Raw genomic sequence first — 17,536 nt, 5'->3', positions numbered from 1 at the left:
CCTCAGATGGATATAGGTGATGTGGGCAGCTGGGTAGAAGTAGCGAATAGAAGTGTCAGCTGATGGACTTAGGAAGGTGCAACAAGGTGAGGGAATATATAGGAAGGTATAGAGAAGCGTAGAGGAACAGAGGAACCTTGGCGTACATGTTCACTGATTCTTAAAGGACAGGGCAACAAGGTGGTTAAAAAAGCATAGGAAATGTTTCTCTCTATTAGCCAAGACATAGAACATACAAACTGGGAGGTTATTCCAGATTTGGTTCAATGCTTGTTTGGCCACTGCTTGACTACTGTGTACAGGTCTCATCACCACATTACAGGAAAGATGCAATTGCGTCGGAGAGGGCAGATGGAACCTGTGAGGACGTTGCAAAGGCTGAAGGAATTGTAACTTGGAAGAAAGATGAGTGTTGCTTTCTTTGGAGCACAGGATGCTGAATGGAGACTTCATTGAGGTAGATATCTTTATGAGGGGCCTGAACAGAGTGAATTGGAAGGACCTTTTGCCCTTTGCTAAGGGATCACTAGACATCAGATATGGATTTAAAGTACGTTCAACAGAACAGCACAGCACAGGAACAGGCCCTTTGGCTCACCATACCTGCACCGACAATGATGCCAAATTAACCTAATCCCATCTGCCAGCACATGGACCATATCCCTCCATTCCCTGCACATTCATGTGTCTGCCTGAATGCCTCTTAAATGTTGCTATCGCATCTGCTTCTACCACCTCCCCGGCAGCCCGTTCCAGGCACCCACCACTCTGTGTAAAATACTTGCATCACACACCTCCTTTAAACTTCCCCCTCTCACCTTAAACCCATGCCCTCTAGTATTCGACATTCCCATCTGGAAAAAAGATTCTGACTGTCTACCTTATCTATGCTTCTCATAATTTTTAATGCTTCTATCAAGTCTCCCCTCAGCCTCTGACACTCCAGAAAAAACAATTCAAGCTTGTCCAACCTCTCCTTATAGTTCATATCCTCTAATCCAGGCAACATCCTGATGAACTTCTTCTGCACCCTCTCCAAAGCCTCCACATCCTTCCTGTAGTGTGGCAACCAGAAATGTCCATAACACTTCCAAATGTGGTCCAACCAAAGTTTTATACAGCCATAACATGACTTCCCAATTTTTAATACTCAGTGCCTCGACTGATGAAGACAGGCGTGTGCTACGCCTTCGTTACTACCCTTCTCACTTGTGTTGCCATTTTCAGGGAGCTACGGATTTGCACCCTATGTTCCCTCTGTACATCAATGCTCCCAAGGGTCCTGCCACTTATAGTGTACTTTCCTCTTGCATTTGACCTCCGAAAATGCAACACTTCACACTTGCCTGTGTAGCAGTTAGTGTAACGCTATTACAGTATCAGCAACCTGGGTTCAATTCCGGCCACTGTCTGTAAGGAGTTTGTACGTTCTCCCCGCGTCTGTGTGGGTTTCCTCCGGGTGCTCCGGTTTCCTCCCACATACAGGTTAGGAGCTGTGGGGGTACTATGTTGGCTCCAGAAGAGTGGCAACTCTTGTGGGCTGCCCCCACCACATTCTCAGTAATGCAAAAAGATGCATTTCACTGTGTGTTTCGATGTACGCAACTAATAAATATCTGAAAATAAGTATCTAAAATACCTAACCTTCATCTGCCATTCCTCTGCCCAGATTTCCAGCTGATCTATATCCCACTGTATCCTTTGACAACCTTCCTCACTCTCCACAAATCCACCGATTTTTGTGTCATCTGCAAACTTACCAATCAGACCACTCACATTTTTATCCAAATCATTATTATGTATCACAAACAACAGAGGTCCCAGCACCGATCCCTGTGGAACACCACTGGTCACAGACCTCCAGTCAGAAAAACACCCCTTCACCACTACCCTCTGTCTTCTATGGCCAAGCCAATTCTGGATCCAATTCACCAACCTACTGTGAATCCTAAGTAACAGGCAGAAGGATTAGAGCGGAGATGAGGAAAATTATGTTCACGATAGAATAGTTCATAGAATAGTTCAGAAATCTCAGTTAAAGAGGCAGCAAGAACACAGGCAGAGACAGCACCAGGAGCATTTCCAAGAATGGAGACATCAGGAAAGAGGAACCGTTTATAAACTATATTAAAATCTGATAACTAAATTATTGATTTTCATTTTGTGCAAAATATGCAAAGGGCTTTGGGGAAGTTACAGCCAGTTAAGCTGTAAAGCCAGGTACAGATCTAGAAACCGGAATGCTTCTGTATGCATCAGGTTTCACAATTGCTGGCATGGTTATCCTAAGTAATTGTTTGTTGTTGTTGTGGGTAGAGTCCGGAATCACCACATGTAAAACTAACAGCATACAATGGATATCATGTTATCTGGGTCAATTATTGACCTCTGCCTCAACTATCCCAGTTGTATTATGACAATTTATATCATCTGAAAGGAACACACATTCATACCCACCTCCTTTCCATCCCTTGCCCTTTGGTCTTTTGTAATTGTAGCCAAAACAGTCGCAGCTTGTTCACCACCCATAACAGAGATGCGTGCATTGGGCCACATGTAGAGAAACCTTGGGCTGATGGAAAGACATAAAATTAAGTTAGAATGATAGAAAATCGGAGCAGAAATAGGCCATTCAGCCCTTTGAAGTCTACTCTGCCATTCAATATGATCATAGCTGATCATCCAAGTTCAAGACCCTGTTCCAGCTTTCTCCTCACACTCCTCAACCCCCTTTCCTTTTCATTATCAAGCTGATTAATAAACACAACAAAGAAATACCAGTCCCACTCAAAAAATATAACTTCACATTTCAAAAGGAGTTATTCTTCCTAAAAGACAGACCACTGTAAAACACAGAAATAAACCTGAACTGCTAGATCATCACCTGGGAGAACCATGAATTGGTTTAACTTGATCTTAGAAGCTTAAATGCTTAAGACGAGGAACTAAAGAAAATATTGAATGGCCTTGTGCACCCATTGACTATGAAAGCCTAGATTCTAATACTTTCACATACTAGATTCTTGTCACCAAAACTCTGAAACTGATAATAAGTTGCCACATTTAGAATTAGTATTTTATATCTTCTCCCTAAATAGTCCCTTGAGATGGAGGACACCTGGGTTCCACGCCGGTTTTGTGGGTTCTGAGGTATCTAATGAAGCCAATATGGGAACCACGATGTCTTCCTAAGATGCTCTAGAGGTGGCTGAGGTTGTGAGGTGGCGTACTCCTTTTGACACGCTGGACTTCTGTGTACATCTGATGCATGGCCTCAAGGTTCTCAGTACTATACTTAATGCTTCTCCTCCTCTTTGAGCAGTCTTGGGCCAGAGATTCCCAGGAGTCAGTGGGGATGTTGCACTTCTTCAAGGAAGCTTAGAGCACCTCCTTGAATCCTTTTCTCTGTGCACTTGGTTAACTCCTCCCATGGCAGAGTCTGTTTTGGGAGTCTGATATCAGGTATGTGAACTATGTCGTTTTGCCTAATGTAGCCAACTGAGTGTAACTGGGGCCTCAATGCTGGAGTTATTGGCCAGGATGAGGGTCAGAATCGTTGTCTCTGACTTATCTGATGTGAAATTTGTTGTTTTGTGGCAGCAGTACGGTGCAAAAGCATAAAGTTACTAGGAAAAAAAAGAATCATATAAATAAATAAATAAATAATGCGAGAAGGAAAGGAATAACGAGGTAGTGTTCACGGATCGTTCAGAAATCTGATGGTGGAGGTGAAGAAGCTGTTCCTGAATCGTTGAGTGTGGGTCTTCAGGCTCCTGTACCTCCTTCCCAATGGTAGTAACGAGAAGAGGGCATGTCCCGGGTGGTGAGGATCCTTAGTAATGGATGCTGCCTTCTTGAGGCACCACCTCTTGAAGATGTCCTCGATGGCGGGGAGGGTTGTGCCCGTGATGGAGCTGGCTGAGTCGACAACCCTCTGCAGCCTCTTTCGATCCTGTGCATTGGAGCCTCCATACCAGGCTGTGATGCAACCAGTCAGAATGCTCTCCACCATACATGTGTAGGAATTTATAAGAGTCTTTGGTGACATACTGAATCTCCTCAAACTCCTAACGAAGTAGAGCCGCTGGCATGCCTTCCTCATGACTGCATTAATGTGTTGGGCCCAGGATAAATCCTCTAAGATGTTGACACCCAGGAACTTGAAGCTGCTCACCTCTTCCACCGCTGACCCCTCAATGAAGACTGGTGCGTGTTCTCCCGACCTCCCCTTCCTGAAGTCCACAATCAATTCCTGGCTGACGTTGAATGTGAGGTTGTTGTTGCGATGCCACTCAACCAGCCAATCTCTCACACTCCTGTATGCCTCCTCGTCGCCAATCAAAGTGTTGACCTTGATTTACTTATCCTTCCAGTGAATTTGGATATTTTGCAGAGGTAGTGTTGATGTTATTTTTCCAGTGCCTTGACATGCCTATTGTAGGTAGCCCTAAGCCACAGAAGCATATAGGAAGGCAGTGATCATTGCTGCCTGTACACCGTGAGTTTTGTGTTATGTCCACAGTCTTAATCTCAACTACCATAATCCTCAACCAAGCAATGCCGTCGCAGGGAAGGCACTGGTGAATTTCATTATAAATGCCAGCCGTCGCTGAGCAGATGCTCCTGAGTTGTGGGAAGTGATCCACGTTTACCATGGTCTCACCTGAACCTTTATTGCCAAGTGGGCAGCATGATGTAGCAAGTGTAGGTTGGTAGAGAACTCTAGTCTTTTGGATGATTAATCCATCCATCTAGGAGGCACAGTGAACAAAATTTTCATCTTGCAATGACTTCAAGAAAAATGCTGAATTTTGCTCAACCATCAAACAATCATATAATTAAAGAAATTTCAAAGTGAAAAGGTTTACCTTAATCATATCAAATGCAATTGATGAAAAATGGAAAACAAATGTTGCAGCTGAATCAGTAAAGATGAAGTATTACGTTGTTGAAGCCATTTTGCTGAAATGACTCCCTCTGAAATTTTAACGTCTCTTTCTCCCTTACAGGTGCTTCAGGGTTTATTGTGAGTTCAAAACTGGATAGAGGAACGTGGTATTCTGTTTAGAGGCAATTTGCTGCTGTATTACATTATTACATTAGCCTTGAGTTAGCACTTTTTTAATAATTATTTTACTCGGCATGACAATATTGAGCCTTGTAAACATCTACTTCCAAATGGTGGTGTGAAGCAGATTCAATTTAACTGCTAAAAATTTTAAATCTCTCTTTGGTCATCTTGCAGAAACCAATCACAGTCAAGTTTTCTTTCTTATCTATCCATTGTTAGTCAATACAAACTTGAGGTTGGACCAATTTAGTTATTTAGTAAAATGAAATGAATTATGACAGCAGCCTGCAGTTTTTGCAGACCCTGTGAACCTCTTTGTACTTTATTAACTCATAGAACCATAGAACACCACAGCACAGAAAAACAGGCTATTCGGCCCTTCTAGTCTGTGCTGAAACATTAGTCCCATTTACCTGCACCCAGTCCATAACCCTCCAGACCACTCCAGTCCATGTATCTATCCAATTTATTCTTAAAACTCAAGGGTGAGCCCACATTTACTACATCAGATGGCAGCCCATTCCATACTCCCACCACTCTTTGAGTGAAGAAATTCCCTCTAATGTTCCCCCTAAACCTTTCCCCTTTCACACTAAAGCCATGTCCTCTTGTACATCTCTCCTAATCTAGGTGGAAAGAGCCTATTTGCATTAACTCTGTCTATACTCCTCATAATTTTGTAAACCTCTATCAAATCTCCCCTCATTCTTCTGCGCTCCAAAGAATAAAGTCCTAACCTGTTCAATCTTTCCCTGTAACTCAACTCCTGAAGATCCGGCAACATTCTAGTAAATCTCCTCTGCACTCTTTCAATCTTACTGATATCCTTCCTATAGTTAAGTGACCAGAACTGCACGCAATACTCCAAATTTGGCCTCACCAACGTCTTATACAACCTCACCATAACATCCCAACTCCTGTACTCAATACTTTGATTTATGAATGCCAGGATGCCAAAAGCCTTCTTTACAACCCTGTCTACCTGCGACGCCACTTTCAGGGAATTATGTATCTGAACTCCCAGATCCCTTTGTTCCTCCGCACTCCTCAGTGCCCTACCATTTACTGTGTATGTCCTACCTTGATTTGTCCTTCCAAAATGCAACACCTCACACTTGTCTGCATTAAATTCCATCTGCCATTTTCTGGCCCATCCTTCCAGTTGGTTCAGATCCCTCTGCAAGCTTTGAAAGCCTTCCTCGCTGTCCACAACGCCTCCAATCTTAGTGTCAACAGCAAACTTGCTGATCCAATTTACTACATTATCATCTAGATCATTGATATAGACAACAAACAACAATGGCCCCAGCACCGATCCCTGAGGCACACCACTAGTCACAGGCCTCCAGTCTGAGAAACAATCATCCACTACCACTCTCTGTCTTCTCCCACACAGCCAATTTCGAATCCAGCTTACAACCTCTCCATGGATACCTAGTGTCTGAACCTTCTGAACTAACCTCCCATGTGGGACCTCGTCAAAGGCCTTACTCAAGTCCATGTAGACAACATCCACAGCCTTTCCTTCATCTACTTTCTTGGTAACCTCCTCGAAAAACTCTACAAGATTCGTTAAACATGATCTACCACGCACAAAGCCATGCTGACTATCCTTAATCAGCCCTTGGTTGTCCAAGTACTTGTATATTCTAAGGATGAGTTAATAAAGTACAAAAATTTTATAGCTACATCAGTAAATACAATTATTCAGATCTCTGACTTCATTAACCTTTTATTGGTATTGGTTTGTTATTGTCACTTGTACTGAGGTATAGTGAAAAACTTGTCTTGCATACTGTTCGTACAGATCAATTCATTACACAGTGCATTGAGGTAGCACGGGGTAAAAACAATAACAGAATACAGGGTAAAGTATCACAGTTACAGAATTTTTAAGTTATCACAACAGTTATAAGATTCTGCAATAAATCAATGAGATTACCATGAAGTCCCAGATGATGAATGATTTAAAATATGTTCAACTTATCCTGAAACAGACACCCACAATTATTAGCACATTTCTACCCACAATGGTTGATCTAACCGAAAGCCACTCGCGGCTTACTGCTTTCCCTCACAAACTCTATCGCTATGACCTGATTTGTTCAGTCACACTAGTTTTTTTTCAGCATCTCCCTCTCTCACTCACTTAATACCCTTCCACAGTTGCTGTCACTCGCAGTTACTTTCCATGCATTCACTTCTTGAAATTTCCTTGGATAGCCTAACTAGAGAGAAAGTAAATCTTTCAGTACACTGGATTGTAATTTGGCATTGCGTTCTTCATTTGGCGCAGGCAAAACCTCCTGAGAAAGGCCTTGCCCTTCCTCCTTTTTGTACAACATAGCCCATCTTAATATTCAGTTACAAGGAACAAGATTTTATCTGGCAGGTACGTCACAGGCACACAAATTGTCCAACTACTTGCCCATATGCTCTTCCGCACATTCCATAGTTTCCTGCTCCATAGGAACCGCCGACAATTACAGTGATTTTAGGAACATTTGCACATGCAACGGCAGTCACCATTTTAGCCCCATCTTTAGCTATTCCACCAGCTTCGTACTCTCTCCCAACCATGAAACCTTAAAAGATAAACACCAATAATATTACATCAAACTTAAGGTTCTACTTGCAAAAATTCTAAAACACACCCCAAAGTAATTGAAGGAGAATGTGATGCAGAACTAAGAGCAGGTAATGAGATGCCTGCCAATACAATCCCTGTCCAGCATCCAATTACTTTGTTTTGCAGTCTGTCTTCCATAGTTTTCTTCACTTAAAAGGCTCCTTCAGTGGGGCTCAGTCGACATGCATTTTAGTGAGTGGATTGCAATTAAACCACTGAAGTAACATCTGTTAAAATTACATTTAAAAGGAATTTAGTCTTATTGTATGAGCACACAATGCATCCTAATGAAATTGGAATAGTTGCTTGATGTTATTAGCGTTTCAGTTTTACAATGGGTGGAGGGCACTCGCACAGATGAAATATGGACTGCTCCTTGTTTTTCTCACCTGTGATGTTCTGTAGAAAAATGAGAGGGATATTCCGCTGACAGCAAAGTTCAATAAAATGGGTTCCCTGCAATTAAAAAGTGGTTTGGCTCAGAAAGTTTTGTGCGAGGTGTTGTGCTTTTATATTCTAGGGCATTGAAAAAAAATCAGAGAATGCAGTAAATTAATCGTGATATCAGACAACTTCCCATTTCATATTACCATTGCCAGGGTGAAATAGAGCACAACATTCCATTAAAACATGCTGAAAACAGCTAACTTGTTAAACTGTTGCCCTATATTTATCACTTTCCTGAAAGCAAACACTATGCCATCATCATGTATTTTCAAATCACAACAGAGGCGTATCTTTGTTAGTTTTGGAAAAATGTTGTAAAAGGCCGACATACTGGTATTTGAAGCAGAGAAATGAGTATTTATCCCACAGGTGTAGGCTGGCTTTTATACCCCACAGAAGCTACCTCCACTCTTCTTCATCTCACCCTATTAAAATCAATTTCCACCTCTCTCTCTCTCTCTCTCTCTCTCTCTATACCTCTTGTGGTTACCTAGCATCTTTTTGAATGCCTCAGCTACTCCCTGTGGGCACAAATTCTATATTCTAACCTGGATAAAGAAGTTTCTTCTGAATTCCAATCTGAATTTATTAGAAATGATTATATATATTATATAGCTTCTAGGTCTGCTCTCCCTGCAGGTGGAAATATTGTCTCTATGTCCATCTTATCAAATCCTTTCAGAAGTTGAAGACCTCAGCCAGGTTACCCTTCAATTTTCTCTCACTGAGAAAAGACCACTGAGACCTTCAATTTCCCCTGATTGATATAATCTCTTGGTTCTGCAAACATATTAGTAAAACTTTCTCTGTACCTTCTCCACTGTCATTATAGCTCACACAGAACTGTTTGAGGAGGAAATAATTTCAAGATTTAATGGCATGCCTTCTCAGACATACTGAATGGAACAGAACTGTTTAAATTGTTCATTCTACATCATGTACATTTTAATAGTACTGTGAGGGACACCCGACCGTTCAAATTGGAGAACAAGAGACTGCAGATGGTCAAAAACAAACTGCTGGAAGAACTCAGCGGACCAGGGAACATCCCTGGAGGAAGAGGGCAGCGGGCCAGGGAACATTCTGGAGGAAGAGGGCAGCAGACCAGGGAACGTCCCTGGACGAAGTGGGCAGCGGGCCAGGGAACACCCCTGGAGGAAGAGGGCAGCGGACCAGGGAACATCCCTAGAGGAAGAGGGCAGCGGACCAGGGAACACCCCTGGAGGTCGACACTGCATTAGAGTCCCGACCCAAAGAGTTGACCATCCCCTCCGCCTCTACAGATGCTGCCTGGCCACTGTTCCTCAGGCAGTTTATTGTTTGTTCTTTCGAGTTATTCGTTTTTTTCTACCTTTTCAATGCATTGCCACGTCTATTCAAACAAATGAAGCAACTCCTCAATAAATGATGATTGGCGACTAACTCAGAAGAAACTACAGAAGACGTTTTGTAGATGTTGAGCTAGTGAGCACTAAAGGCATTAGCAGCAAAAGCCTTTCATGAAAAATGATGATCAAAGTTTGTTTCAATTGAACTGCTTCAAGTCTGGACCTAAATTCTCCTGAGGTTTTTCCAACAATCCTGCCTCTACAATACTTGCTCAAAAAGTCAATTAAAAGATGAAAAAGTGAAAGGTTGAAAGTGATTGTTAGAATTTTATACATCATAACCTTCTCAGCATGGCTGAGGGAAGGAAAGATTTAAACCACAAGCTCTTTCAACAATATGGGAGAATAATATTGATGAAATTGCCTGAATTCTTCATGGAAGCAGATTCAAAAGCAGTTTTCACAAGCGAACTGAAGAAATACTTGAACGGGAAAGGAAAGTTGAGGAAAGTACATTAACAACATTTAAAAGACACTTGGACAGGTTCATGGATATCAAAGGTTTAGAAGGATATGAGCCAAACGTGGGCAAATGGGACTAGCTGAGATGGGAATCTTGAATGGCATGGACCAGTTGGGCCAAAGGGCCTGTTTCCATGCTCTATGACTCTAAAGATCTTCAGGGCTTTGGGAAGAAGATCAGGCAAGTACGAAATTTGTGAAGTAGTGGTTTACGAAACTTTTAAACATACATAAAGAAGACAGTTTGGAATTGGAAAAGTTTAATTGTTATGTGTTTTTGGGAAGTGGGATGTAAAGTTTGTTCCAGGTTTGTGGAGGAATGCAGCAGGATGTTCTGCACAAGTATCAGCAAGTTCTGGACTCCTGCATTTTCACAGAAGAACATGGAAGACCCAAACTTGTTATTCCATCAGTGCTTCAGTATCGGATCCCTCATGGAACCAGCAGTGCTGCAGTTCCTGAACGACATGCACCAGATTAGACCTGATACAGGAACAACATTTCCAATAATATGAATGGAGAAGAATGGGTGAAAGGGACCAAGACAAACTTTAATTATTTTACATTTTTTGAATAGTTTTAATTTATTAAATGTTTTAAATTGTTTATAAAATGTACTTAACCTTGTTTAAAATGCTTTAATTTTTAGTAATTTGTTGTGTTTCAATAGTTTGATCTGAGAAAAAAGATATAGAATGTTGCAAACTTTGACTGTTGGTTAAGGCTTTGCAGCTGCCAAATCCTCTTCAGCATTTTCATAATCATAGTTGGTCCTAATACCCCCACATAATGGGGAAGCCCTTAGCACAGAGCAAGTTCTGGGCAGAAAATTGGCCTTGGGAGAACAGCAACACACGCACACACACGCACTAGGTAGATTAGTGGGGAATTACAGGCGGCTCAGTGAAGACCACAAAATCCAGGCAATAGCTCTTGTGGAGCAATAGCAATACTAAGTGATCGTAAGTGGTCAAGATATAATAGTGACTGATGCTTCACTTCTACAACACCAAAGTTGCAGGCCAAAGCTTGATTAAAAAAGGAGAATTTAAAACTAATATATACTCACTTAATAGCTGTCAATAATATATCTGGGACACTAGACATCTATCAAGACAATGAAGAAAAGCATTTGATACAGGAATAATTCTATCACTCTTGTAAAAAAAAATCAGATAACATCCAATTAAATGTCCTCCCATAAATATCAATTCAATATTATTCCAGATTGATTTAAAAGGTTATGATTCCAATTCCTTAGGGAAATAATGCAGCAAATAGGTTATGATGAACATACTTCAAAAATGAAGGATGTCTTGTAACTATGAAAGAAGTCTATACATTTTAAAGAGGAGGTGATATTTTGCCAATAATCAATTGCTGTTTGAAAGACAGAACCAAGCGGCAATTCAAAAAGGTGGCTCACTGGCAACTTGTCGAGTTAGGTTCAGCAATAAACATTAACCTGGCTAGTAATACACATTCTATTAATGAGTAAATAAAGAGAACTGTTCAATGAGAGATCAAAAGCTTTCTGACTCAGTTATTTAAATATTCCATAAATAGTGTTTTCAGCAGGATATTTCAAATCCACTGAGTTAACCAATGTGAAATTATGGTATATATACACATACACTGCATAACTCATGAAAGAGTGTACTGAACTAAAGCTAGATTTTGTCTTCAGCTATAGAACATAGAACAATTACAGCACAATTCAGGCCCTTCAGCCCACAAAGCTGTGCCGAACATGTCCCTACCCTAGAAATTACTAGGCTTACCCATAGCCCTCTATTTTACTCAGCTCCATGTACCTATCTAACAGTCTCTTGAAAGACCCTGTTGTATCCGCTTCCACCACCGTTTCCAGCAGCCCATTCCACGAACTCACCACTCTCTGAGTAAAAAACTTACCCCTGACATCTCCTCTATATCTACTCCCCAACACCTTAAACCTATGTCCTCTTGTGGTCACCAATTCAGCCCTGGGGAAAAGCCTCTATCTACCCTATCAATACCTCTCATCATCTTATACACCTCAATCAGGTCCCCCCTCATCCTCCATCTCTCCAAGGAGAAAAGGCCAAGTTCCTTCAACCTGCTTTCATAAGGCATGCTCCGCATTCCAGGCAGCATCCTTGTAAATCTCCTCTGCACCCTCTCTACGGCTTCCACATCTTTCCTGCAGTGAGGTGACCAGAACTGAGCACAATACTCCAAGTGGGGTCTGACCAAGGACCTATATAGCTGCAACACGGCTCCTAAATTCAATTCCCCAATTGATGAAGGACAATACACCATATGCCTTCTTAACCACAGAGTCAACCTGCGCAGCCGCTTTGAGTGTTGAATTTGAAATCCTTCACCACTTTGAGTGGTGAAGGAACTACCTCTTGGCAATCCTGGGTCAGATGAGGGGGATGTTCAAATAGCAAAAAACATCAAAATCTCCACATCAAGTACTTTCTCAAAACTCCCTTGGAAAATACTCACACGTAGACATGGGAATCAAAATTAATTGAAATGTTTTTCCCATACACACTCATATATGAATATCAAAAAAACTGCAGATGATGGAAATCTGAAATAAAAATAGAAAATGCTGGAAAGACTCACCAAGTCAGGCAACAGCTGTGCAAAGAGAAACAGAGTTAACGTTTCGGCTCAGGAACATTAACTCTGTTTTCTAACCACTCACAATATATATGGTCTGCTGTTATACACTGTTAGGCTCACTTTTGAAAGGGTATACACAGTGGATAGCGGTGAATGTAATGAAACCCGGGTAAGTCAGCACATCAACAGCAGAGGAAGGAAAACTGGGGTGGTGGTGGGGTGGGGACATGTGGACAAAGGGAACTCACTAATTCAGCAAATGGTAATTCCTTTGAAAACAAAGCTAGCCACCTTACACTCAATACAGGCAAACATAATGAAGGCGTCCATCAGCAGCAAACCCTACACCCAGGTAATTTTTCAAAAGATGAAATATATCATCTTTGTGACTTGACTAAATGTCTCATTAAAATCTGTAAATGTAACCTAAATTCAATCGATGGTAACACTTGTAGTCACTGAGCATTTTGACGTTTCAATCTGAGGTGTACTAGGATATGTAAACATTGCAGAATGCTATTAGTTTGCAGTTTGTCTCAAAATGGCTCAAGTACACATTGTACAATTAAAATTTGTCTTTGATAATTTCACAATTGAAAAGTGGGTTAAAAAGGACAAAGGAAGGGCTACAGATCAGAATAATTGAAGATTTGTATGTGTTTTTAACCTTCAGTCTTAGACTGGAGTGTTGCTCAAATGCAGCATTGCTGTGTTATCACTTCATTAAATGGAAATGCAATCATCCCAGTCAAACTTAATGCACAAAATTCCATAAAGGAACAGATATAATGCAGGGGAATGGGAGTTCCAGCTCTTTCTCTTGTCAAATGCTCATAAGTATTCTCTTATGTTTGTATAGATTTACCTTTCTGCTGGCATCATAAAGTTGTTTTATACCAGAGATCTTTACAATCTTTTTTAAGCTGAATGCCAGTTGAAATTCCATGATTTGCAGATATTCATGGACTGTTAAAAATGTATTTATTCCAGATTCTGCAGACAATTGGCAGAAAGTAGGCCTTTCAGTTACTGAGTCATCAGCTGGGCAGTTTACGGGTGGGGGTTGTAGGCCTAGAAGGGGCACGGGTCCCTCAAATCATCATTAAACACAAAGACTCATGCACATGTATAACATGCACCTGATTAAAATACTTCTCCAAATCAATCAAATGTAAAGTCTTGCAATAAGCCTCTGCAGCTACTCGACAATTCTTCAGTTTGTTAGCCGGGGTAGATCATGGACCATAAAGGTACTATGTCATCTTACAGTGTCAAAGAGATATTTTTTTGCTTCAAAATTCAAAGAGCCATGACTTGTAGAACAACAGACCCAGTGCTGGAAGAAGGGATCTTATGAGGTGGCTCCTCTTCACCTGGTGCTGTTAAGGAGGCCAAATGACCTTCCTGTGTTGTAAACTTTCTAGATTTGACTCCAGGATTCTAAAACTTTTGAGTAGTGGCAGAAAAGATGACAGGAGCTATTATGGTCCGAAATGCAGTATCCACAAGTTGACAGAAACAAATTCAATAACAGTTTACAAAAAGATTTGGAGTTGGAGTGCTCAAAGTCATAAATTACATGGACACTTCTTGCACAGTGCAATTCCACGTATAGCCTTAGATTAAATTATTTCAGATATTTTTCCCAGCCTTTGTTTTGTGAAGAACTGTGTTCCACTTAGACCTTTTGTCACTGGTATGTTCAAATACTAGTAAAGACCTGTACCCGTGGGCACCAAGCTGCAACCTTATGAACAGTGGCAAGCTCAGTGGCAATTCTGCAAACCCACAACCTCCTAGATCAATACCTCTTAAAGTTTTAAAAATATGGTGTCCAAACTGCAAACAGCCTTGATGTTTAGAAGTATTAACAGTGCAAGTCAGTCACCAATGTCTATAATCATTAAGTATACAATTTGGGCTGTAGTGGTATAAATGGTACGGTACGGTAAATGGGCGGCACGGTAGCGTAGCCGTTAGTGCGACACTATTACGGTGCCAGCGACCCGGGTTCAATTCCTGCTGTTGTCTGTAAGGAGTTTGTACGTTCTCTGTGTCTGCGTGGGTTTCCTCCGGGTGCTCCAGTTTCCTCCCACATTCCAAAGACGTACAGGTAGGTTAATATGGGTTTAAAATGGGTGGCGTGGACTCATTGGGCCGAAAGGGCCTGTTACCACGCTGTAAATAAAAAAAAAGGGATTTGGCGAGGGACTGCGTTTTGAACCTGGCTAGCAAAGGAAGACAGAGCAGTCCATTGACAATATTTTATCGGGATACCAGGGATAAACAGTGATCAGTGAATAGACATCACTTTTCACCAAAAAAAATTAAACACCATTTTAAAAAACCTGAAAACTAGTGCAATGAAGAAGAATTTAATTTATTCAGTCACCTTACCTTCGGACTTTATTTAAGATTTGGTTGTATTGAAGTGGTCAGCTTTTTCCAGTTGTGTCTGCTTTCTCAGCATGAATGAAATCAGCACTAAAACTGGTTTTAGACAAAGTGGTGAAGGACTGTGAATACCCCAAACTTATATCATTACAGAACAACCTGATAATGTAATTGAAAAAGATCCTACACTAAACATCTGCTCTCAAGTAGCTTAATACTACAGGACACAAAGGGGTACTGTGAGGCACCAATAGACAGAATTGGTGTTCATAATTTATGATCCTTTCAATTGTTTGGTTAATGAATGGAGTACAAAGAACTTGATTAATCCTTAAATTCAACAAAAATAGAGATATAAAAGAAGCTGAGAAGATGCAATTCAAAAGTTCTGATCATCTCTATAAAAAATGTCTATTGTTGCTGCCTAGACTTGCCTTCTATCCTTAATATGCTCCACACACTAGAGCAGGGCATGAACAGCGTGGCCTGTTCCTGTGCTGCATAACTATAACTGGCATGCCCCATTTCAACTACTGAATTAAAAAGTGGTAGGACCATGGCCTAAATGGTCATTGGCAACTGCACTGACCCCCTTTGAGTTTTGCACTCCTAACTGGATGAAAACATAATTTTGGTGCAATAGTGTGTAGTGGGAGCAAGGCCAAATTGCGACGATGAAGAATCTTGAGACCAGATAAGGTAGCATCCAGTTCCACGACTATAATGATTTTATGAACTTATTCAATTAACCGTGACTACCACATATCCAGTCAAAGGTTTGTGCTGAATTAACTGATTTCAGTAGGGTTACTACAAAAGCTTTAATGGTCTGGGCAAGGGAGGAGTTTAAAAAAATCAGCTGAAATTCCAGCTTCTGTTTCGCTGTTTCATGAATTCAAGTGGAAAGGAAGTGTGCACAAATATATATCAGCCTGGGCTTTGATGGTATTCCCAAAGGTTAAACAATATCAACATTTGCTGTTCCACAGGAATAAAAGACACTTTGGATACACATGAGATGTGCAGGTGCTTGCAGAGCGGTATTCCAGAAATGAACAAAGTTATTTAGTTAACTGTCCAGGAATTCATTACCCCCCACAAGGAATATTAATCTGTCAGTACATGGCCCCCCAAAGACCATTTTGCCCATGGGTTGGCCACTTTCAAATCCAGCAAATGAAGAGACTTTACATTACAGTCAGTGTAGAGTGACGAATCAGAGGACTGCAATCGGCAGTCAGGGTTGGGGCAAGATGCCAAGGCCTCGATGGTGCCTGCAACTTGCAGCTGTGGTGTGTTGGTGTGAGGCAGGGAGCTGTGAAAAGTGGTCAGGATGAGGCATGTAGTAAGTCAAAGGCCTTCACTTGGTAGCAGTATTTGATTTTAGGAGTTGGGCTGGGTGCTCCAGGCTTGAGGGTCAGGTAATCAGTGGTGGCACTGGGCAAGGGCTGAGTAAGCAGAGAGTGGTAGTCGTTGCAGGACGAGTGGGATGAAGAAAAGCCTTTTTAAAGAAAAACAGGTGTAGTTGCAGGAAGGGTCAGGAAAGATGGGGAGCTTAACCAGGGGTGCAGGGAGGGGAGAGAGAAAAGGTAAGTAAATAATGGGAACATGCTCGAGTCAGGTTCTCAGCTCCAGTAAGAGACCTGCTCAGGAAGCCTTCTTAAATCATGTTGATGCTTTTAGAAATCCAATTCATCTGATTACCCAAGTAATTATCAATTACCCAATTACCCCAGTAATCATCATGGAGTTGAAGTAAATATTCTATCACTAGATGAACCAACCTTCAAATTTTTCGTGAATTCGGTAGTGTAAACTGCAAAGGACTCAGACCACATGCCCCACATCGTCGTTTGACACTAATCCTCTCTCATCAAATTTCCATCACTTTCTGTCTTTACTGATGATGCAAAGAAAAATGGGAAAGTAAGTTCTGAAGTGGACACTGTGTCTTCAAAGACACACAGTCAGGAACGTGGGTCATCAAAGATATGGCCAGTGGTGCCTATGAGGGAAGATACAAGTTACCTGCTCTGGCAGAAGAATATAAAAGCAGATTATTAATAGTTAAATGGTGTGAGACTCTTGAATATCGATGTTCAGAGAAAGTTAGATACCCTCATTTAAAAAACACAAGAGACCACACCTGCAGTGCAGAAACAAAATAAATCAGGCTGGAAGAACTCAGTGGGTCAAGCAATATCTATAGAGACAAAGGTGTAAGTCACTGTTTTGGGTCAAGACCCTGCATCAGGACTCAGGACTGAAAGGGAAAAGGAAAGACTGCCAGTAGATAGCTGTACAAGGGAGGGAGGTTGGTTAGGAGACAGGTGGAACCAGATGGGGAGGGGATTATGGGCAGATGGATCCAGGTGGGAGGGTTTGGGAATGGGAAGGGTGAAAAAAGAAGAAAACTGGACGGACAGGAGAGTGTGTATGGGAGGAGACCAGGGAGTGAGTTACCTGACACTGGAAAATTCAATGTTCATACCATTGGGGTCTAAGCTACCCCAGCAGAACAGCAGACGT

General features: G+C 41.4%; 1 protein-coding gene across 1 annotated transcript in view; it reads right to left on the bottom strand.

The window, feature by feature from the left end:
* Positions 1–17,536, bottom strand: part of mccc2 (methylcrotonyl-CoA carboxylase subunit 2) — a gene marked incomplete at its 5' end in the record, with an annotated part of 51,357 nt that overhangs the window by 16,033 nt on the left and 17,788 nt on the right. The window contains 3 exons of the mRNA XM_052020671.1: positions 2,458–2,572; positions 7,500–7,656; positions 8,090–8,156. Of these exons, the coding sequence (XP_051876631.1) occupies positions 2,458–2,572; positions 7,500–7,656; positions 8,090–8,156 (339 nt within the window). The remainder of the gene's footprint in view (positions 1–2,457; positions 2,573–7,499; positions 7,657–8,089; positions 8,157–17,536) is intronic.

Source organism: Pristis pectinata, chromosome 7 (genome assembly GCF_009764475.1).
Source record: "Pristis pectinata isolate sPriPec2 chromosome 7, sPriPec2.1.pri, whole genome shotgun sequence".
In the NCBI taxonomy this organism is placed as follows: Eukaryota; Metazoa; Chordata; class Chondrichthyes; order Rhinopristiformes; family Pristidae; genus Pristis; species Pristis pectinata.
This window is presented reverse-complemented; position numbering and strand designations above follow the sequence as displayed.